Source organism: Chiloscyllium plagiosum, chromosome 21, assembly GCF_004010195.1.
Source record: "Chiloscyllium plagiosum isolate BGI_BamShark_2017 chromosome 21, ASM401019v2, whole genome shotgun sequence".
NCBI lineage: Eukaryota > Metazoa > Chordata > Chondrichthyes > Orectolobiformes > Hemiscylliidae > Chiloscyllium > Chiloscyllium plagiosum.
The window spans coordinates 1,326,100-1,350,799 of record NC_057730.1 but is presented as its reverse complement, the minus strand read 5'-3'; the positions used below and the strand labels follow the sequence as shown (position 1 = coordinate 1,350,799).

At 41.9% G+C, this 24,700-nt stretch overlaps 2 protein-coding genes across 3 annotated transcripts in view; both read right to left on the bottom strand.

The window, feature by feature from the left end:
- LOC122560471 (kinesin-like protein KIF19) overlaps positions 1-9,405 on the bottom strand; it is an 87,336-nt gene extending 77,931 nt beyond the window's left edge. For both annotated transcript variants that reach the window (XM_043711106.1, XM_043711107.1), the window contains exon 1: positions 9,341-9,405. In XM_043711106.1, coding sequence (XP_043567041.1) covers positions 9,341-9,352 — 12 coding nt within the window. In that variant the 5' untranslated portion in view covers positions 9,353-9,405. The remainder of the gene's footprint in view (positions 1-9,340) is intronic.
- Positions 9,406-14,142: 4,737 nt separating this feature from the next.
- The window catches only part of si:dkey-26i13.8 (kinesin-like protein KIF19), a 207,935-nt gene continuing 197,377 nt past the window's right edge, over positions 14,143-24,700 (bottom strand). Inside the window, exons 12-13 of the mRNA XM_043711105.1 lie at positions 19,780-19,981; positions 14,143-14,499 (exon numbers count right to left, since the gene is read on the bottom strand). Coding sequence (XP_043567040.1) covers positions 14,209-14,499; positions 19,780-19,981 — 493 coding nt within the window. The 3' untranslated portion in view covers positions 14,143-14,208. The remainder of the gene's footprint in view (positions 14,500-19,779; positions 19,982-24,700) is intronic.

The window sequence follows — 24,700 nt, the reverse complement described above, 5'->3', positions numbered from 1 at the left end:
TTTCACACGTGAGAGATTTAAATATTATTACAAATCACATCGAGAGTTTAAGAATTGAAACTGCGGGAGACATTTTTACAAATAAGGATTTGAAAAATATACACACTTATAGCCAATTAGGATCTCTCAAATCTGCACATTCAAAACACCAAAGAGTAAGGCAGCACCAAGACTGCAAAGAGTGGACTTTTATCTCCAATACAGTATATTTCTAAACCTCAGGGCAGCAAATTTTACTTGTACAGGGTAATCACTTATATAGGTAACACAGCAGCCAATCTTTAGTGCACCAAGTTCCAACAAACAGGACTGTTGCCAGATCGTCTGTATTAGGCATGTTCTGTGATGGTGAATAAATATTGGTTAGGCTTCCAGATCAAACTCCTCTGTTCGCCTTTGAAATAGTGCTACGGGATCGCTTACATTCAATCCAGAGGGTAGGTAAGGCCTTGGTTTGAAAGGCAATGCTATCTGATAGTTCTGGTCTCCTTCAACACTGCAGCCCAGGATACATGTTTGAGTCTCTGCAATGGGATCTGACTTACAGGCAAGAGCTACTGCTGGGAACTTGTAATATGACAGACTAAAGGTTTAATGAAAAAGGTTTGAAAGCAGCATTGGAAACAGCAACGAAATAGAACAATGATTACTTACTGACAGATTTCAGTGAAAATGTAAATACTACTTTTTACTTTTTATAATACAAACATAAAATGAGACATTATAACTTGTCTAGTTCAGAAATCGATTGTTTGGAAACACCAAGGGTGCAATTTTGCCATAGTGGGTTTGATCGTAGGGAACGCTTAACTGTCTGGAGGCAGTGGGGCCCCCCCTTAAGAGCCTACGAATATATGAATATGTAAAATAGGAGCAGGCCATGCAGCTGCTTAAGACTACTCTATTCAGTAAGATCAGGGCTGAACTGCTTTTGTTTCAAATCCCCCAATAGCCCTAGATTCCCTGCCTGGGGAGAATCTATCCATTTGTCTAAAAATATTCAACAATCCCCAACTTCTCAGGCAGAGTTCCAAAGTTGCACAATTCTCAGAGAAAAAATTCTCCACATCTTTGTCCTAAAAGCTGATCTCTAATTTTGAAACAGTATCCCCTGTTTCTAGACTGACCCACTACATGTAACATCCTTTCCACATTCACTTAGTTAAGACTATTCAAAATGTTTAATCAAGTCACTCCTCACTCTTCTAAACTCCCAACAGAAACAAATCAGCTTATCTAACTTTCCTCATAAGATAAACTGCTTGTTTCAGGTATTAACCTGTTAAAACTCATCTGAACTGCCTCCAAATAATTTATTTCCTTCCTTCAATAAGGAGACCAAAACTGTATGCACTATTCAAGATGCCATGCATAACTGAAGAAAAACACCGTTCCTTTATGTTCAGTTGCTCTCATAAATAATGCTAGTATCTCCTTAGTTGTCTTGATTACATGCTGCCTGCATGCTAACTTATTGTGACTGATGTGCTGAGGGATCTAGGTGATTTGGTACATCAGTATTCCACAATCATTGTTTCTCATTTTTCTTGCTATAGTGAACTATCTAGTATTTTGCCACATTATACTTAGTCAGCTAGATTTTTGCCCACTCACTTAACCTTTTGATGTCCTTCTGCAAACTGCCAGCTGTGTACCATTTCAAACACTGCAAGCCAGAAACACACCAAGTGTGGAGCTCAACCACAGTTCAACAGTTGTTGAAAGGGAGGTTGGAACCCAGATTCATGAACAGGCACCTGGAGTCCTGGCAGGGAGGATGGATGGTCTCTTTTCTCAGGTCCACCAATGGTTACTATGGTACTAAACACTGCCAGCCAGGTTGGGTGGTAGCTTCTTTTGGGTCAGAGGTGTCTACGTTCCAGAGGTGCACAGTAATGCTGCAAGAATTACACTCCTCAATAGTGAGTACATTCTCAAGGGTAAGTATCTCCTCTCTGCTATCCATCTCCCATGAAGACTCATGATCTATCACTTTCATTGTCACATGCAGCATCTTCCTTCAACGGCTTTCACCCACAACAGCCTATCAGATTACACAGCCTTTCTGCCCGTTGCTCTTCCTACTCATCCACTGAGGACACATCACCACCTCTCCTGCTCCAGCACCACCACCTGCTTTTCCATCCACTCCATCTTATTCAACTCTCCCTTTGTCACACTGTAGGAAGAACTAACCCATCCCTGAACTGACTTCTCCACAACACCCCAACTTAGCAGATGACTTGGATGAAAATGTAAATGTAGATGGATGCATTAGTAAGTTTGCAGATGATACAAAAATTGATGGAGTTGCGCATAGTGTAGAAGGTTGTCAAAGGATACAGTGGAATATAGATCAGTTGAAGATATGGGGAGAGAAATGGCAGATGGAGTTTAATCTGGGCAAGTGTGAGGTGCTGCACTTAGGGAGACCAAATGTTAAGGAAAAGTATAGAGTTAATGGCAGGACTCTGAATTGGGGTTCTAATCCATAAGCCCCCTGAATGTGGATACACAAATAGATAACGTGGTAAAGAAGGCGACTGGCACGCTTGCTTTTATTTGCTCGAGAATTGAGTACAAGAGTCAGGATGTCACGTTGCAGCTTTATAAGACTTTGGTTAGGCCACATTTCGAGTATCGCCACATTACAGGAAGGATGTGGCAGCTTTGGAAAGAGTGCAGAACAGGTTTACCCGGATGTTGCCTGGGTTGGAGAGTATGAGCTATTAGGACAGGCTAGAAGAACTTGGGTTGTTTTCTCTGAAGTGGCGGAGGCTGAGGGTAGACTTGATAGAAGTCTATAAAATTATGAGATGCATAGATAGCGTTGACAATCAGAAATTTTTTCGCAGAGTTGAGATGTCCAAAACTAGAGAGCATGCATTTAAGATGAGAAGGTCCAAGTTCAAAGGAGATGTGGGGCTTTTTTTTGGACAGAGTGCTAGGAGTCTGGAACATGCTGCCAGGGGTGGTGATGGAGGCAGATGCAATAAGTTTAAGAGACTTTTAGATCAGCACATGAATATGCAAGGAATGGAGAGATACAGACTAAGGGCGGCAGAAGGGATTAGTTTAATTTGGTGTCATGTTCCGCACAACATCATAGATTCCTGTGCTGTATTGTTCTATGTTCTATGACCCACCTGAAATCTCAGACTGAGATTGGACGATGTCTCAACTGACTATGATCGACTGTAGTACTGAAGAACCCTCCCTTAGAATTTCAGACATGGACATTTGATTGAAGTACATGCAGTGTGTTTATGGTTTAAGCATATTGCTGTAGATGTCACATTGATACAGCACAGTACACTAAAGTGACATACCTTCCCCTTGACTGATCATTGCTGGCAGTCATTAGAAGCTAACTGGTTTTCTAGCTGTGTTAAAAGGCAAGGAAGTCAGAAACTCTGTGAGCATCCAAGTAAACACCAAGTGAGTGACTGCTCAAAAAGCAAGCAAAAAGCCCTGAAGGGAAGGGTTTCCAGTGAGATCCACCCCCTGGCTTGGTTGCCAGGCCCTCCCCATGTCCCCAGTCACCACCATCCACCTGTGCCTGAGTCCCATGGCAATTCAGTAGATTATACCAACAGCAGCTCTAGTGGTGCTGCCGAGAAACAGTTGGGATTCAGCTGCTGAGGTTCCTGATCCAGAAAAAGCCTGATCTTTTTTCTTAATTCAGTGGTGTACCTGAAAAAGGTTTCTCACCAGCTCTCTAAGGAGCAGTAGAGTCTTTGTCACCGTTTTCAAAACTTTCTAGTATTTTGGACAAGTTGTTTGGACACTCAGCAGTTTCAAGAAACTCTCAGGCTCACTCAACTGGTTGAAATGGACTGCGCTTTAAGAGTTGGAACATGGAAGATAAGATATTTGGATATGTAATTAAATTTCTACTTCTGTCTTTTCATATTTGATTCAGTTTTATCCTTCAGTTAAATATTTATATCTATGGTGTTTGGGTTCAGGCCCTTGACATGAGGCAGTCTAATATCATTCCATAATCCAGAAAATTCTGAAGTTCAAATATGATTTGGTTCCAGGAATTCTACTCTGGAGACATTATAAGATCAAAAACTCCAAACCCCACAATGCACTAGTGTGGAATGTTTCATCTGATTATTTGGGCACTTGGATTTTGAAGTAGAAGTAGAATGGATTTGGATTTAGGGCTGTGAAGAGGATTCAATGCGTTTTTTTTAAATGTCAGAAAGCAATTTTTGAACAGTGAGCTCAAAATATTATTTCCAAAAAGTCATGTCACTTTAGCTAAAGAGGGCAGAGGGAGCTAAATATTGAAGTATTTACACTGCTGAGCTTTCAGAACCTACAGAGAGACAGGCTAAGGTCACAGGTAAGTTTAATTCTGAAGAATAAAAGATTCCATCCAGTAGGTTAGTTTTGGCAGACTCCAGGCCATCACAGCTGGACAGCAATCTTAAGCTATGTTCACATTTCAGAAAGTTAAAAATCACACAGCAGGTTATAGTCCAACAGGTTTATTAGCAAGTACAAGCTTTCAGAGCGCTACTCCTTCGTCAGGTAGCTACAGGGGCAGGATCACTATGATTCTGCCCTGCTAGCTAGCTTATGAAGGAGCAGCACTCTAAAAGCTTGTACTTCCAAATAAGCCTGCTGGACTATAACCTGCTGTTGTGTTATTTTTAACTTTGTCCAACCCAGTCCAACAACGGCACTTCCACATCATCGCATTTGAGAAGACAAGGCTAGAAAAAGTCAGTTAGTGTCTGGGTGTCTCTGGGAGAGGCAGGGGAAATCACATTTGGTAAATGTGCAGAAAGACATTGAAAAGAAAAACTGCAAGTTAATCAGCTGAGTAAAAAATGTTAAAGTGAAGATCAGAGTGATACTTCATTGGGGTTGAGCACCTGTCAAGGATATTGCTGAGAATGTTGGATTGAATCTTTCTCTGTACTGATTAAGATTAGATTTTCCAAAATTTTTATTGATATATATTACTCCTTTTAGTAATAAATTCATGTTCTTTTGTAAAAGTACATTTACAGCTTTATGTGAATACATTCAGTGACTGCCCATCATGGGAACTAACTTCCAAAATAAAACTTATAGTCTCCCAAGGCACCTTTCACTCTTATTGGACTCATTCAGTGTTATCATCAGCTTGGTTTAGAACACTGTTCATCAGTGTTTATAGCAACTGCAAGCTTAACAAAAATCTCAGGAGGGGCACAGAATCGATCAGACCATGGTCCATGCTGCGATCTCACCAGGGTTGTGGCTAACATCCTAAAAGCTGGCCTCAGTATCTCTGGTGAAGGAAGTGGAAAAAAAATTGGCCTTGCTTTTTTGCTTGATACAATATTAACAATATCACAGCCAAACAGGATGTAAGCTCAACACAGAAGGAAGCAACTGTGCTTGTGAACCAACTTTTACATTTTTGAGGCTTGAGACATGTTAACTTTTATTTGTACTCTTTGCCTGTGTTTTATTGTTGCCAATAGAATTAACAGGAAACAGCATAAATATCTTTTCAAGCTCTGCTGCGTAGGTTGATAAATTACTGGACATATTTCATAACTCAGAAATTTTATACGGATAATTAGGATTGTAATACTCTTGTTGAGCAGAATAAAGTCACTTATAAGGTTTAAGTGGCATGAACCAAAATATTTTCAACAAGACCATATAACAAGAGCAATTCCCAGAGGACAAAACAGTGCTGCATAGGATAGAACATTCCAGCAATTGTGTATAGACTGAAGGGATCTGAACTGCAAAGTTTCTTTCTCCTGCACAAAATATACATACCAAAAGGAATTAGGACACAAGATTAAATGTGAATGTTTGGTCAGATAGCTGTATAAAATTTAATTTGTCCGATTATTTGAATTATTTGCCTGACAGCCTCAGCAGTCATTTTTTATGTGAATCTTTATAAGGTTGACTCACTATTGCACCATGAGGGAATACTTCACTCACATCTAATTCCCCTCAGGTATAGTTCCAAAAGGTACTCTTTTGGATTGTCAACTCTGGAGACCTAATCTTGAGGCTTTTAAACTTACCTTCTTGCTCCCTACTGCTCCACCTAGTCAATCAGACTCTCTTTCTTTTATCTAATGTTTTCATAACTAATGAACAAGTTGAAAATGAAAGGCAAGTACAGATACAAAAAATCATAGCCAGCTGGACAAAAGGGTGACACAGTGCTTTAGGCACCAAAAAAAGTTGAGAAGTACTTAAAATCAAGCACAGTTTAAAATCACAAAATGATGTAGAGCTGAAATTACATCCAACTTTGTAAGAAAATAATTGCTATAAGCACAGAGTAAAAACCGATTCTAAAACACCAAGAGATATGTTCGTTTCTGTTGGGTACCATATTTAACTAGTTCCTTCCTCACCCAGGTTGCGTGGGCAATGGTTGATATCCTAGTGCTACTCAGCTGAGAACAGACTGGTGTTATAGCTGAGTTTGGTCCCTATCATCAAGGTGAACTCTTTAAACTCTCTAACCCACTGGGGACCCAGCAGGGATAAGACTTGTTCATCAAAATAGTCGGGAGCTGGAAACTAAAACCGACATTTATAAATTAGAAACCAACATTTGCACACTGCCCAAATTGCTGAGTCAGTGGTTTGATGGAGGTTCATGTCTGCAAATTAAGGGCTTCCAACCTTCCAGATTTTATTGGGAGCTCACTGCAATGGCAAATTAATCTCCCAAATACTAGAAAGGTTTGCACCAATGGAGTGCCTAGCATGTCAAGCCTGCCAACCAAAAGCCATGTTTGTTGATCCTCCCACCATTCAGACACACTGCATCATTACCTTTTGTCAGGATATGGCTTCAGTGACAATGAAAATTTCTGAAAAGTTCCATAGCTATAGAGAGTGTCACTGCATGAGGGAGTGAGCAACACAAACTAGTGACAGAGAAGAAGAGAAACAGAAATCAGAAGAAGACAGAAAGTCAAACTGGGCAGGAATAGAAATCTTGGAAGGAGAGAGATAACACTAACAGGAGAAAAGCACACATGAGGGAGGGAGAGAGAAAAAAAAGGCCTGAATTTTGATTAAATGGAGAAAGGCTGGGAAGTCTAGAACTTCAAAGAGTGATCTTTATCATGGGTCACTGAAAGTTAACATGCATGTCCGGCAAATGATTTGTTTAAGTTTGCTTCAGTAGGATTTGAGCACAGAAATCTTTCTGCAATTGTATAGAGCCTTTGTGAAAGAACAGTGAAGTATTATGAGCAGCTCTGCTCTCCTTATGTAGGAATTTGCTCGCCTTTAGGAATCAATCAATCAGGGCCCTTGTAGTACAGTAGTAGTGTCCCAATCTTTAGGCCAGGAACCCCAGGTTCAAGTTCCACCTCATTCAGGATGTGTCATACCATCTCTGGACAAGTTAATTGGAATTTTGATTAAGAGAGAGTGCAACATATGGTTCACCAAACAAACTCCTTGCACAGAGGGATTATCCAGAGGAAAAGATAAAATATATTGTATATAGAAGAATGAATGAATTCAAACATAAACTATTTTTACAGGAATCGCAGTTTGGATGCAGGAATGATATTTTCCCTGGCTGAGAGGCCGGTGGAGGTGGGGGGGGGGTAGGTGAAGGTACCTGTCGGAGTGGAGGGTGGAGCGGATAGGTGGGAAGGGAGATGGACAGGTAGGACAGTTCAAGAGTGTGGTACCATGTGGGAGGGTTGGATCTGGGATAAGGTGGGGGCAGGGAAAATGAGGAAACTGGTGAAATCAACATTGATCCTGTGTGGTTGGAGGGTCCCAAGGCATCAGATGAGTCGTTCTTCCTCCAGGCATTGGGTGGCTAGAGTTTGGCAATGGAGGAGGTCAAGGACTTGCATGTCCTTGGCTGAGTGGGAGGGGGAGTTGAAGTGTTCGACCACAGGGTGATGGGGTTGATTGGTGCGTGTCCCCCAGAGATGTTCTCTGAAATGTTCCACAAGTTGGTTTCCTACCTCCCCAGTGTAGAGAAGAACACAGAGAGCAAAGGACACAGTAGATGATGTGTGAGGAAGTACAGGTCTGATGTGGAAGAATCCTTTGGGACCTTGGATGGAGGTGAGTGGGGAGGTCTGGGCAGAGGTTTTGCACTTCTCGCGGTGGGCAAGGGAAGGTGCCAGGAGTGGAAAGTGTACTTGTGGAGGCATGGACCTAATAAGGGAGTCGCAGATAGAATGGTCTCTGCGGAATGCAAATGGGGTGAGGAGGGAACTATATCCCTGGTGGTGGGGTCTGTTTGTAGGTACCTGAAATGGTGGAGGATGATGTTTTGTATCCGGAGGCTGGTAGAGTGGAAGGTGAGGACCAGGGGTTCTATCCATGTTGCAATTAGAGGGATGGGTTTCAAGGGCGGAGGTGCGGAAAGTGGATATGATGTGCTGGAGGACATCATTGAGCAGGTGGGAGGGGAAATTGCAGATTCTGAAGGAGGTCATCTGGGATGTTCTGTGGTGGAACTGGTCTTCCTCGGAACAGATGTGGTGGAGGCAGAGGAATTACTGGTCTTCCCGGAGCAGATGTGGTGGAGGCAGAGGAATTGGGAGTAAGGGATAGTGTTTTGCAGGGGCAGGATAGGAGGAGGTGATGTCCAGGTAGCTGTGGGAGTCAGTGGGTTTGAAGTAGGTCGCAGGCACTCCTGCTCGTCGGATGCTGCCCGACCGGCTGTACTTTTCCAGCACCACACTTTTCAACTCTCAGTAAAAGGTAGGCCATTTACAAGTGAGAGGAGAAATTTCTTCATTCAGAGGGAGAAGTTACATTTGGAATTCTCTGCCCTGGAGGGCTATGGAAAGTCAGTCATTGAATTATGTTCAAGATAAAGATCCATATTAAAAACATCAAGAGATACAAAAATAGTGTTGAAGTAGGAGCTTAGCCAAGAGCTTGTTGAATGGCACAGCAAGCTGGAGGGGCTGAATAGTCTATTCCTACTAGGCTGTCTTTGCTAACAGTGAAGGCCATTTGCAGTATGCTCTAGGGAGAGAGTTAGATATGCATTAATGAAATGAGATTAATTGAAAAGTGTGTACATGTGCATCTCTCTTACTGGGCTGGTCATCAAAATAAAAATAAAGGCGTTCTGGTCAGCATCTGATGTTTATGAGTAGAGTGGTGGACCCAGCATGCGACGAGTTACAATCAGTGATTAATTATTATCCCAGACTTATAGTTGTTAGGTAACAAAATGGTTCTTTAAAGTCTGTACAAAACCAAGTCTCGGCAGGACCAGCACTGCTCAATTACAAACCAGTTTAAAATCTGTGCTAATGCAAATTATTATTAAGAAAATATTAAGTTCAAAATCTTAGAAAGTATTCACTGTAAAATCCATGCAAAGGGAACGTTATCAAGGCACACCCAACACCGTCCGACCGACAGCCTTACTGTCCTCATGCACACGGTTTCTATGGAAACGCCACGTGATCGTTGCGCAATACCCCGCCCCGGCTTCTGCGCATGCGCGGTGCATTGTGACGGCTCCGTTCGGTGCTGATGTCAACCAACGCTGCCGCTCTTAAAATGTCGTGACGTGCAAGTCTCAATTCCCGTTTCCGACACATTCTATTCTGACTGTTTTTGGAAAGACTGTGACTAACATAAGGGGCCTCCGATGCAGGGTTATTTGAGTTCGCTGAGTTCCAACAGAGCCCGTTGTGGCTGTTATTTCCACGTGCTCATGAAGAGCAGATAAACTGTCATCATGTGAGGTTAATTAAATCCTCAATCTTTTAAAAAATTAAAAGAAAGCTGAAAAGCTCTCATTAGAAAAGTTGGAATAGCTGTTTGTTGACATCTTCCCAAGGTCTGGGTGGGTTACTGTTCGGAGGGTCAGTGTGGACTTGTTGGGCCGAAGGTCCTGTTTCCACTCTGTAGGGAATCTAATCACCAAGGATGTGAGTGAGCAGAATTAAGGAGCCAGTGGATGGGTATGGGGCATAGGATTTGAGGGGCTATTGGGGTGATGATGCAAGTGAAAGGGGAGTAAGATTGGCCATGAGGGCTAGAGGGCCTAACATTTAATGATACAACCAGAATGAAATGGCTGCCTGCATCTGCTTTTGGGGAGGAGGGTTGAGGATGAACAGACCGTGCACCCCCCAGACTAGGAACTGGTTCTGCTGGGGCACATTTTACTGAAGCAGACATTTCCTGACTTAGAAAAAGGAAGTTTTTATTCATTCATGGGATAAGGGCGTCACTGCCTAAGCCAACATATATTGTCCAGAGCACTATAACGAATCAGATTGTTTTTCCAATAATCATAGAATCCCTACAGTGTGGAAGCAAGCCCTTCGGCCCAACAAGTCCACACCGACCCACCCAGACCCATTCCCCTATTATCCTACATTTATCCCTAACTAGGCATCCCTGAACACTAGGGGCAATTGAGCATGGCCAGTTCATGTAACCTGTACATCCTTGGATTGTGGGAGGAAACTGGAGTAACCAGAGGAAACCCACACTGGGAGCATGTTCAAACTCCACACAGTCACACAAGGAATCAAACCTGGTCCCAGGCTCTGTAAGGCAGCAATGCTAACCACTGAGCAACTGTACTGCCCGATTCATGGTCATCGTTAGACATAAAAATTCCAAATTTTATTCAATTCAAATTCCACCATGGCAGGATTTGAACCCAGGTAATGTACTGGAGACCCAAATCTCTGGGGTAATGGTTTACTGATAATACTCCCCTGAAGTCACACAAGTTGTGTGAGGGAGGGAGTGAAATACAAACTAGGGAAAGCAACATAGTAGACTGGAGACGAAGAGTACTAATGATGACTGCGATTAGATTCCCAACAGTGTGGAAACAGGCCCTTCAGCCCAACAAGTCCACACCGACCCTCCGAAGAGTAACCCACCCCCCCTCTGACTAATGCACCTAACAACAATGGACAATTTAGCATGCCAATTCACCAGACCTGCACATCTTTGGAATATGGGAGGAAACCTGAGTACCCAGAGGAAACCCATGCAGACATGGGGAGAATGTCTGTGTGGAGTTTGTACAGTCGCCCACGGCTGGAACTGAACCTGGGACTCTGGTGCTGTGAGGCAGCAGTGCTAACCACTGAGCCACCGTGCCACTCCAAGTGATGTGATGTACACTAAATTGTAGAATAGGTCATGTTAGGCAGTGAAGCATCTGAAGAAAAGAATGGGAGTCAATTAATTGAATTAAGTCTGGTTTTAGCTTTATTTATTATTCTTAATGGAACTACATGAAAATTGAAGTTAGAAGGTTCATATGAAGTTCTTGTTGAATCCCTGGAATTTAGTGATTTTGATTTCAATTGATAGTGTAAATATATATTTTTAAAATATTCCTTATTCTACATTTTGTGGCTTTATAAATAATGGTATTTATCTCACAATTAAACAAATAGTGATATATTTCATTCAGACTTGGTGATATTGAGATATGCCACTAAATTAAAATTAAAATGACCCCATATGAGGGCTTAAGAGTCTGAAATTTAACAAAACAGTCTCTGAGAACTGAAGAGAGTGTTTTCAGCCAGGTCACCTCAGTAGTCGACACTCCCTTTGGCTGTCATTGATCTGTTTCTGGGATGGGACGTTTGACCCTCTCTCGCACCTGCTCCTCTGGAGTGAAAGCTGGATATGATGCCAAGGCAGACCAGCCAGGTCAGGAAATTTGCCTCGGTAGCAAAAATATAGCCGTTATTTTAGTAGGGGATTAAATGTTCATAGTTTGAATGATTGCTCAAGGAGGTTATTAAAAAGATTAATTGTTTTTGATGTGGGATTGAGGTTTTCAATAAGGTGTCATGCCAATATCAGAACTATAATGGAGAAAAAGAACTAGAATTGTAAAAAACTACACTTAAAATAAAATCGCCTAGTCAAGATGGCTTCCAAGGATTATCAAATTTTTTGTAGATTGAATTGTCTTATCTCTTGAAGGGATAGGTTTAGCTCGGACTGTAACTCTGGACTAGACTGGGGGAGGGGGGGGGGGTGTCGATGAGGCCCCTTGACACCTTTGACGTACAGATTGATCTTTACAAATATAAAAGGCTTGGTTGAATAAAACCACAGTGCAAAAAAAAAATCAGACTTTCATATTTCATGACAGGTCACTTGAAGGCAGCTACTTTTACTCCCCACTAAAAGATTTTGGGCAGAAATTCAAATAGGTTTCTCACTGGAGAGAAAATTCTGCAGGAAAAACCTGTCACATTGTTGTGGTTAAGCACCCGGAGGAAACCCACGCAGACACGGGGAGAATGTGCAAACTCCAAACAGTCAGTCGCCTGAGGCGGGAATCGAACCCGGGTCTCTGGCGCTGTGAGGCAACAGTGCTAACCACCGTGCCGCCCACTCCCGTTTCTCACTGGAGAGAAAATTCTGCAGGAAAAACCTGTCACATTGTTGTGGTTAGCTAAGCAGTCAAGATACAGCCTGCAATGTCTTGAAAGAGAATTCGCCTTTAACCGGTTTCATCTTCCAGTTCACAGGAGAAATCTAAGGACATTCGCCACTGTTGAGAATGTGCAGTACGGTGATTCAGTGGTTAGCACTGCTGGCTTACAGCGCCTGGGTTCAATTGCAACCTTGGCTGACTGTGTGGAGTTTGCACATTTTCCCTGTGTCTGTGGGGACTTCCTCCCACAATCCAAAGATTTGCAAGTGAATTGGCCATGTTTAGGAATATGTAGGTTAGGTGCATTAGTCAGACATAAATATGGGATAGGGAAATGGATCTGGGTGGGTTAGTCTTCGGAGAATTCGTGTGAACTTTTTGGGATGAAGGGCTATTTCCACACTGTAGGGATTCTAATCCATGAAAACTTCTGACTTCACTACTATTGCACCACAAAAGTCCCATTCACTACTCTTGTAATCCTGTGTGGACAGAAGCTTATGAGATAATTAATTGAGGTTTCTATGATGGATAAAGCATTTGGTGCAGGGAGAAACAGAAATGATTGCTTATACTGTGAGAGTCCATAAGTTAGATATTGTGAAGATATTCTTTATACAAAAGGTAGTGAAAATCTGGTACCACCAGTGAAAAGCTATTGAGGCTGGGAGTATAGAAATGTGGACTAATTTAAAAATTCAATATTAAAATTGATGGATCGATTCCATTTGGAGTTGTTAAGGGATGTGGAACCAAGGCAAGTAGATAAGAGTTGAAATGCAGATTAGCCCATGATCTAATTAACCTGTAGCAAAACAAGTTTGAAGGGGTGAATGGCGTACTCATATTCCAAGATGTGTAGGTCAGGTGGATAGGCCATGAGGAATTACTGAAAGGTGTCCAGGTATATGCAGGTTATGTTGGTAAGCATGGGAAATGCAGGGTTATAGGGTGGGATAATTTTCAAAAGGTCAATGTGGACTCAATGGGCCTACTTCCACACTGTAGGCATTCTATGTTTCTACTCCTGGAGATTATGGTCAAGCAATTGCTAGGTAAGTTACCAGGGTGACTCCATTTACCTTCTTTTGAGCTGATCTAGTGTTGCCTTCAAGTAAATGCATTGAACAATGACTCAGCATTTATGAGTGATGTGGGAGGGTTACTAAATGAAACATTGACAAATAATGCAATGTTAGAAGATGAATAATGTCATCTCAACCCCAGTGATAAGCTACTGCCTAGGAACACATTTTACAGTGTGTTACTCTTTGTATTCTCTGTAAGCATAGGAATGCTGCATGAGTTTCTGCTTATTCTTTCAGACTGTAAGACTGATGGCAAAGATTTTCCAATTCCTTTTTCACAGAAAAGAGTGCTACTGAAATTGACCACACTGGATGATAAGGGGGAATTTCAGAATTGTATTACCATCTTGTACACCAATGAATCATATTTGATTTCTTTACCACAGTAAATTTGATTTTTTCCTTTATCCAACTGTCTTGATATCCTACAGGCATAAAGGTAGAAACCATTGTTGCCACTAATGCTGACACCGGTGATAAAGGCAACAATAGGTGTTCACCTTTCTGCCACTGGGCGCAACATCTCTATGCTGGTGAGAGTGCTGTGGCAGGGTTCTGGCATCAAGTTACACCCAATAAAGACAGCCCATTGGGGTTTGTTGAATTGGAGACCTCAGGGTATTGTGGCTCATTGGTAAAATGAATGCAGTCAGGACTTGACCCTGGTACCATTGAGCTTGACACAAGAATTGATATGCAGAATAACATTCAAGCTGTGGTTACTGTACCCTCAATCAGTTGTCTCTGCTGGTGTATGATCTCATCACAAAGGGCTCGGTGTTGCTCATAATGCTGGATGACAAAGTCTTTTTGTTGTAGGATGTTTTCTTTTCGCAGCATAACAGACTGGATCTCTGTGTTCTCCACCTCCAGCTCATGAACTCTACAGAGCAAACTGATGATCTCTTGTTGATCCTGGTTATTAATCCACTTTGGCAGTAGGTCCTCCAGCTTTATGACTTTGGCTTTCGTGTCTATCAACTTCTGTTCCAACTCACACTAGAAACAAGATAGGAAACAAAACCTTTATTTTCTAGGCTCTGAAATGTTTTACAGGGGTATATGTCCTAAAATAATGAGAAGATGTATATTTTAACCTCCAATGAATTGACTTAAAAGCACAAGTTATTCCTGAATGCACTGCTCCTGTCCTAACCTATGTATAGCTAAGCACACTCCTGCGATCTCTGTTCACAATACAGGTGAACTTTCTCTTTTAACACCTAGTTGGTAACCTACCAAAGTCTCTGGTCTATCAGTTAGAACTGAAATGTCCCATTCCAGTTTGAAAGATGAGCAGGGGTGTTCTGTTATCCTGTCAAAACCTAACCCTTGACAACACCCAAAACCAATTTCAAAACAGAAACACCCAGAGGATCAGCTATCATCTGTGCAGAAGATGCTAACAACAGAAACCACAGTTTACAAACTGTCTACCATATCAGGAAGATGCACTACAAAAAAAGATTATTGGGAAAAAAAAAGAATCTTTTTTGTATTTTTTCATGGGATGTGGGTGTCATTGACATTGTCCATCCCTAAATGCACAGAGGACAGTTAACAGTCAACTACATTGCTGTGGATCCGGACTCAAATGCAGGCCAGACCAGGTAAAAAGATTGCAGATTTTCCTTTCGTAAAAGATAAATCTACCCTGGTGTATTTTTTTTAAATGATAATGGTTACATGGCCATGATTAGGTTAATTTCTATTTCAGGCTTTTATTAAATTCAAATTTTAAACATCTACTATGAGGAGATTTGAACCCATGACCCAAAACATTATCGCAGGCTTCTGGACTATGAGCCCAGTGACCCCATCACCTTCTCAATGATAATAGTGTTGTTTTTGAAACTCAGGAGTGAATTTTCATATAGCTAAAGAAAAAAAAGGAGGGTATTGCTCTTAGACACTTTGTGATTCCTAATTGTGATTCTTCAATAAAGTTCAACCTGTTGGTATTTCAATCTACTGTCTTATGCTTGGTGGTGCTTCATAGAAGTTTCATAGAATTCCTACAGTGTGGAAATAGTCCATTTGGCCCAACAAGTCCACACTGACACTCCAAAGAGTAACCCACCTAGACCAATTCCCCTGAGTAATGCACTTGTCCTACACATCCCTAAACACTATGGGCAATTCAACATGGCCAATTCACCTAATCTTTGGACTGTGGGAGGAAACTGGAGCACCCAGAGGAAATCCATGCAAGACACGGAGAATGTGCAAAATCCACACAGACAGTTGTGCAAAGCTGGCTTTGAACATAGGTCCCTGGCGCTGTGAGGCAGCAATGCTAACCACTGAGCCACCGTGCCACTGTAATCTGTAGTCGTATCTGCACAACTAGCCGCCACTTTCTTCATTTGCATTGTCAGCACCTCTGTCTACTTCAAGACTGTAGCCAGCACCTTACGTAAACATGCATACATTTTATCTCCTGTTGGAAGTTCCGGAGTAACTGAATTGCTGTCTCCTGCTGCTGTAACATTGCGAGTTCCACACACAAGGTATACCTCATGCAACTGTTTCAGTCCAGGAGAAGATACTGCTCAGGCAGCGTAAGCTGCGACCAGTCTGATGGAGGAAACCTCCAATTCTGAGAAAACAACCTTTCAACAAAATGATTGTGGACACCCTTTTCCATAATCTGGTGTAGAAGTAGTTCTGAGGACTGAGCATTGGTGCCACATTTCCCAGACAGCAACAAGCACCTCAGCTGTTGTTGTGCTCTTATCTTGATATCATTGGAAGTTTCAGAAAGCCTAAAGGATTTCAGGATGAAGTGGAAAAGGTTGACCTTGGTATTGCTCTCTGAGTAAAGAACATACGTTTATTGCCAGTTCCATTTCCTGAGGGGGTAAAACCTAACAGTTTGTGGATTAGAGAATACTTCACTTGCTTTGATCACTTCCTTCTCCAACTTGCTCACTAGTCTTCGCTCTCCCTTGTCCTCAACATTTAATAGCATAGAAGAGGTAATTTGGTCCATCTTGGATGTGCTGACTCCTTGAAACTGCAAGCCTGTGAGTTATGACAGGATGGTGGTGTAGTGGGAACAGCACTAGATGAGTAAACTAGGGAAGCTAGGGAAGAGATAGCAGAGCCTTTGGCTTTGATATTGGAGACGTCATTGGTACCAAACCTGTAGACAGAGGCCTGGAGGATTGCAAATGTTGTGCCCTTGTTCAAGGGCAGTAGAGATGACCCAGGTAATTATAGACCAGTGAGCCTTACTTCTGTTTTGGAAAGGATTTATAATCATCTAGCAAGCAACAATTTGATTTCAGATACTCAACATAGTTTCATCAAAGGCAGGTCGTGTCTCACAGACCTCACTGAGGTTTTTGAGAAGGTGACCAAGCATGTCGACGAGGGTAGGGCAGTTGACATGGTATACATGGACTTCAGTAAAGCCTTTGATAAGATTCCACATGGTAGGCTGTTGGAGAAAATGCAGAGGCGTGGAATTGAGGGTGATTTAGCAGTTTGGATTAGAAACTGGCTTTCTGAAATAAGGCAGCGAGTGGTGGTTGATGAAAAACATTCAGCCTGGAGTCGGATTACTAGTGGTGTGCCACAAGGATCTGTTTTGGGACAACTGCTGTTTGTCATTTTTATAAATGACTTAGACAAAGGCTAATGGATTAGTAAATTTGCAGACAACACTAAAATTGGTGGAGTAATGGACAGTGTGGAAGAATGTTACAAGTTGCAGGGGGACTTGAATAAACTGCAGAATTGGGCTGAGAGGTGGCAAATAGAGTTCAATGCAGCTAAATGCGAGGTGATGCACTTTGGGAAGAATAACAGGAAGGCAGAGTACTGGGTCAATGGAAAGATTCTTGGTAGTGTGGATGTGCAGAGAGATCTTGGAGTCCATGTACATAGATCCCTGAAAGTTGCCACCCAGGTGGATAGTGCTGTTAAGAAGGCATACAGGTTTCATTCGTAGAGGGATTGAGTTCCAGAGCCGCAATATCATGCTGCAAAATGCTGGTGCGGCCACACTTGGAATATTGTGTACAGTTCCGGTCCCCATATTTCGGGAAGGATGTGGAAGCATTGGAAATTGTACAGAGGAGATTTACCAGGATGTTGCCTGGTCTGGAGGGAAGGTCTTATAAGGGACGGTCTTATGAGGAAAGGCTGAGACACTTGGGTCTGTTTTCATTGAAAAGAAGGCGGCAAAGAGGGGATTTGAATGAGACATACAAGATGATCAGAGGATTAGATAGGGTAGACAGTGAAAGTCTTTTTCCTAGGATGATAACGTCAGTTTGTACGAGAGGGCATAACTACAAATTGAGGGGTGATAGATTTAAGACAGATGTCAGAGGCAGGCTCTTTACGCAGAGAGTGGTAAGGGCATGGAATACACTACCTGCTAACGTAGTCAACTCAGCTACATTAGGGAGATTTAAACAATCCTTAGATAAGCACATGGATGATTTTGGGATAGTGTAGGGGGACGAGCTGAGAATAGTTCACAGGTCGGTGCAACATCGAGGGCTGAAGGGCCTGTTCTGCGCTGTATTGTTCTATGTTCTATGTTCTAAACCCGAATGATGCTATGGGAGTATAGCTTTAACATTTACCATAGTGGCTGGCTTAATTTAAATTCAATTAATAAAACCTGTAATTGAAGTTAATTTTAGTGATAGTGACCATGAAACCGCCAACAATTGCCTATTCCCAGTCACCCTTGAGAAGGTGGTGAGGAGCTGCCTTCTTGAAGCATTGCAGTTCTCTGGGTGTAGGGTACTGTTAGGGAAGGAGTTCCAGAAGCTTGACCAAGATTTTTTATTGAATGTTCTGATTTTGTTTATACTATTGTTATACACAAGGTCACAAGTATCTGCACTAAATTCTGTCTGTCTATTTCACCAATCTCTCAATGTCCTCTTGATGCCTACTATACCATTCTTCCTTTATTATGTTGCAAACTTTTCCATAATTTGCAAACTTCAAAAATTGTCCTCCCTTTAACACTAAATGCTCTTATTTTCTGTAGGAGTCTATAACATAGTACTTTTTATGTCCATACTTAGTCTTCCAAATGCACTTTAAAAAGATCAGCATATTAGTTGTTACACTGAGGACTATATCTAGCTAAAACTTAGGAATGGGTTGAAAATTGGGGCTTGGGTCAAAAACAACAGAACTTCTTACAGGAATTTGTTATGGGGAGACCTGATGAATGTGCCCTTAGACTGGTCAGTGTAGGTGAGAAACCATACAAACTTTTTGTGGCTGAGCACTTGAAATGTCTCAACATTCAAATTATGGGCCAAATGCTGAAAACTGGGATTAGTGCAGTTAAATCAACACAGATTCAAAGAGCCAAATGGACTCTTCTATGCTTTATGACTCTTCTAGTTTTAGGGTAAAAGGGATCAAAGGCTATAGGGAGAAATCAGGAACAGGGCACTGCATCGGATGATCAGCCACGATCTTATTGAATGGTGGAGCAAGCTCAGAGAGTTGATTTTCCACTCCTATTTCCTGTGTTTCCATGTTTCTAACAGTGGTTGCAATTTGACTACATTGACTGTAAAACAACTTGACATTTGAGGTCATAAAAAGGTGATAGGTAAAGTTAGGTAATTCCCATTGCCTCTCAATGCAAATTAGTCAACTTCTCAGATGATTCCAATGCATTAGGGGCAGAAGCATCAAAAAGAAACAGCTGAGAAGTAGATGAACAAAACAAATATATCTGTAGACAAATGATAGGCAAAATTTAATGTTAGGCAGAGGAAAGAAGAAATGAGAGTAATTGACTGTTCTTTGTTTAATGCTTTTCACAGTTGCATGGTTAGAGTCAGGGTTAGAATAGTTTCCTTTCTTTTTGCAATACCAGCATCCGTTCAAGATAATCCATTTAAGTATTTTACTATCATGATGATCTTCAAGCTATAGTGTAATTAAAGTTTTTAAAACCACAGACTGACGGAACTTTCAACCCAATTCTCAAAAAAAATCACACAAATTTCAAGTTATTGACCTGCCTATGTTTCTTTCTCAACTGGAAATAATATCCCTTCTCTTCTAAAGAAACAATTACAGAGGGAGCAAATAAGCACAAAATATCTACAAGGCTAACTCTCACTTTTGGGAGAAAGTGAGGACTGCAGATGTTGGAGAGTCAGGATGAAGGGCTTAAGCCCACAACTTCGACTCTCCTGCTCCTAGGATGCTGCCTGACCTGCTGTACTTTCTCCAGCGCCACACTTTGACTCTAACTTTTCTCAGTTTTAGGTACTTTCCTCTCCTTACCTTGAGTGCTGCCGTTTTTCTTTGCTCAGTTTGGAGCATGCCAATTTCCTCTCGTGCCATAGCAACCTCCAGTGGTTCAGTCATATCCAGCTCATCTGCTGCTGCAACTTCCCTCTCATCATCATCTTCCTCTTTATCATCCTTTTCACTCCATTTCTCTTCCCACCACTTCCGAGCACGCTTTGCTTTTTCCCTTTCCCAACTTGAAATAAAACATGGACACACAGCAAAGACTGATCAGCATCTGAGAATGACTTTCCAGTAGAAATAAACCACATGAGAAACAGGCCACATTAAAAGGGATAATGTGCCAATCCACTAATCAATGCATTCTGGATGAGTACATGAAATTACCTAAAGACATTTTAAAATAAATCCCTGTCTTCTCTGTACTCACTACACTCTGATCAATTATACAACAGAATTCAGCAACTATCATTTAAAATAAGGTTTTTGTCCTTAACGAATATTGATTAATGTTTAGAATGATATTCAATCAATGGCAGTTGGCAATCCAAACTTTCTTCACCCAGAGCATGGCAAGCCTGTGAAACTTTCTGCCACAGAAAAAGTGTTTGAGGCCAAAATATTGAATGTTTTCAAGAACAAATTAGATATAGTTCTCAGGGTTAAAAGGATCAATGGAAGTGGAAACAGGGTAGTTAGCCATGATCACACCGAATGGCAGAACAAAGAGCCCAATAGCCTGCGCCTGCTCATATCTTTTATGTTTCTGTGGGTCCTGTGCCTACACACATTTTGTCAACTTTGGCCATCGTAATATTGTTGCTATAAAATGGAAAACCATATTTTACACAATGGAGTAAGCTATCAGGTCGGCAGATGACTGAATTAGCAAAATCACTGAACAAACATACTAAGTTTACAATATATTTTTACAGTAAAAGTGAAATCAACAGGAAGCAGACCAATTCACTAAGAAATATAATTTTGTCAATTCTATATAAAGTAGATAATGGACATGTCCTCTCCTGCTATTATCTAGGGTGTACTGATTCTGGAAGACCCAGAAGATTGTGGAGGTAAATATAATACATTGATGTAAACCGATTAATAATTCAGTTGGATGTTGTAGTCAATAAAGCTGTAGTGGGTCTTCGGGTCAGATTCTTTTCTGTACTAGGTAGGATTTGAGCGATTTATCAGCCTGTGGCAAAACTCCAAATATCCAACATCTGATGTTTATACATTAATTATGAAGCAGTTCCACAATCTGCTAAGACAGCTGCTAGTACACTGAATTCCCCTGATGTAATGCAGTTCAGATGTTAAGCTGCAATAAACTCAATTAGTCACATGAAAGATCAGACAGAGTTTTGCACTTTTCAGACACGAGTCAATTATGCCATTCAACTGGATTAGGGTAATCTGTTGCTAGTATTTGGGCAGCAATGGTAGGCCCAGTGTTTGTTGCCCATTCCTGATTGCTCAGGCAGAGGTGATGGTGAGCCATCTTGATCTGCTCCAGATTACAGCTGGTGACAACCTTCTTGAGTACAGTTTTACCTCTACTCATCCAGCAAGAAGGGGATATAACATCACACTCTGGACTTATGCCTTGTAGATGATGGGCAGGGACTAGTGAGTTGTTCACTGTAGAATACCCAGATTTCATCTCCACAAGAACTGGGCAGTGGATGGATGCACCTGCAGCAGTCAGATTGGCGAGTATGAGGTCAAACATGTTTTTCCCTGTCGTTGGTTCTCTTACCACCTGCAGCCAACCCAGTCAGCAGCTGTCCTTCAGAATCCGTCCAGCTTGATCAGTAGTGATGCTGCTAATTCATTCTTTGTAATGTACATTGAAGTCCGCCACCCAGAATACATTTTGTTTTGCACCCCAAGTGCTTCTGCCAAGTGGTGTCCATCTTGCAGGAATACTGAAACATCAACTGATTGGATGTTAAGTTGTAATAGCAAGAGTTTTCCTTATCCATGTTTGACCTGGTGCCATGAATTCATGGGGTTCAGAGTCAATGTTGAGGACTCACAGGGCAATAATCTCCTCACTGTATTCCACCATGCCTCCACCTCTGAGGTGTCTATTCTGCCGGTAGGACAGGACATACCCCAGAAATGGAGATGGTGGTGTCTGGGTCTCTATGTGTAAGGAATGATTTTGAGAGTCCAACTATGTCAGGCTGTAGCTTGACTTGTCTGTGAGACACCTCTTCCAGTTTTTGCACTAGCTCCCAGGTGTTTTTGAGGAGGACTTTGAAGGGTCAGGAGGGGTGTGTTTGCCTTTGTCGTTTTTGTCATATCTGATACCCAGGTTGATCATCTTTGTTTAAACTTCATACCATTTTGACGCAATTGAGGGGTTTTTGTTGAGTTATTTCAGAGGGCAATTAAGAATCAACCACATTGCTGTGGGTCTGGAGGCAAATATTGACCACACGAGGTAAGGATAGCAGTTTCATTCCCGAAAAAGGGCATTAGTGAATGAGATGAATTTTAATGACAATCCACAGTGTTAGTGAGACAGCTATTACACAGCTTTTAATTCCAGATTTTCTTGAATTCAAATTTCACCATCTGCTGCAATGGGATTTGCACTCATGTTCCTGGGGAATAAGTCTATGGCTCTGGACATCCTAACAGTAATCACATATCATTTAAAAGTCCCGACTATATCTTTGAAAGATAACCTCACCAGAAGCAGCTCTGCCCAAAGCAACAATGTTGAAACAGGTTACTGGCTTAAATGTACAGAGGCACGTTTCGTTGAAACACTATCTGTTCAGGTGCATACACATCATTCTTTTTAACACTCCAGTGACAACACCAACCAGGTCAACAGGTTCATAACCTTTCTAGTAAATCACTCTGCCAGAAGCATGAAGGTGTTCAGATTGTATCAGCTATTTGAGAATTTTGCCAAAATTACAAAGTGCCATGTATGTGTTGTGTCATTTGCAGGGAGCTGCAGTAACATCTTGTTGAAGACATCAGAACAATGAAGTTGGCATTGTGGTTCAGTGGTTAGCACTGCTGCCTTACACACCAGGGACCTGGGTTTGATCCCAGCCTTGGGCAACTGGCTATGTGGAGTTTGCATTTCTACCCATGTCTGTGTGGGTTTCCTCTGGGTGCTCCGGTTTACTCAGACAGTCCAAAGATGTGCAGGTTAGGTGAATTGACCATGCTAAATTACCCACAGTGTTTAGGGATGTGTAGATTAGGTGCATTGGTCAGGGGTAAATGTAGAATGATAGGGGAATGGGTCTGGGTAGGTTACTCTTCAGAGGGTTGGCGTGAACTTGTTAGGCTACATGGCCTGTTTCCACACTGTAGGAATTCTATTCTAGGTCTATGAGATACATAAATCATGTGCGTGTGCAGCTGATGCTGTGCCCTGTGACATTAACCAACAACGTTTGGCTGAAAGGAACATATTATTCGATTCAATGGTCATTTAATCTCACAAAATGAGTGGCTTTCATTGGTGAGGATTTAAACGCATAGAACATAGAACAGTTTAACACAGTACAGGCAACATGGCTTCGATGTTGCGCCGACCTGTGAAACCAGCCTGAAGCCCATCTAACCTACACTATTCCATCCTCGTCCATATGCCTATGCAATGAACATTTAAATGTCCATAAAGTCAGCAAGCCTACAACTGTTGCAGGCAGTGTTTTCCACGCCCCTACTACTATCTAAGTAAAGAAACTACCTCAGACATCTATCATCCCTCAATTTGAAGCTATGCCCCTCATGCTAGCCATCATCATCTGAGCGAAGAGGTTCTCACTGTCCACTTGATCTGATTATCTTATATGTCTCAATTAAGTCACCTCTCAACCTTCTCTCTAACAAAAACAGCCTTAAATCCCTCAACCTTTCCCTGTAAGGCCTTCCCTCCATACCAGGCAAAATCCTAGTAAATCTCCTCTGAACCCTTTCCAAAGCTCCCACAACCTTCCTATAACGCGGTGTCCAGAACTGTACGCAATATTCCAAGTGCAGCTGCACCAGAGTTTTGCATAGCTGCAGCATGACCTCATGGTTCCAAAACTCAATCCCTCTACTAATAAAAGTTAACACACGGTATGCCTTCTTAACAACCCTATCAACCTGGGTGGTGGCATAGAGAGATCTATGTACAGCTGTCTCTGCTCACTACCAATAATCTTACCATTTGCCTAGTACTTTGCATTCCTGTTACTCCTTCCAAAGTGAATCAGCTCACACTTTTCTACATTAAACTCCATTTGCCACCTCTCAGACAAGCTCTGCAGCTTACCTATGCTCCTGTAACCTACAACACCCTTCAGCACTATCCTCAACTGTACTAACCTGACTGTCATCTGCAAAGTTACTAAATCATCCTTCTACTCCCTCATCCAGGTCGCTTATAAAAATGACAGACAGCAGTGGACCCGAAACAGATCCTTGCTGTACATCACTAGTAACTGAACTCCAGGATGAACATTTCCCATCAACTACCACCCTCTGTCTTCTTTCAGCTAGCCAATTTCTGATCCAAACTGTTAAATTGCCCGCAGTCCCATGCCCCTTTTGTTTAGTGCCTCTTTTGGTCTACGATGTTGTGCAGCGCATTTATCTTAAATCGAAGATCAACCTAACTTACATACCTCTCAATTTACCACCATCCATTTGCTTGTCCAGCAGTCGCTTAAGTGTCCCTAATGGCTCTGACTCCATCACCACTGCTGGCAGTGCTTTCCATGCTCCCACCGCCCTCTGCGTTAAAAAAAACTACCTCTGACATCTCTCCTATACCTTCCTCCAATCGCCTTAAAATTATGACTCCTCATGACAGCCATTTCTGCCCAGGGGAAAAGTCTCCGGCGACCTATCTATGTCTCTCATTCCTTCTTCTCTCCAATGTGAAAAGCCTTAGCTCACTCACTCTCTCTTCATAAGAGATGTCCTC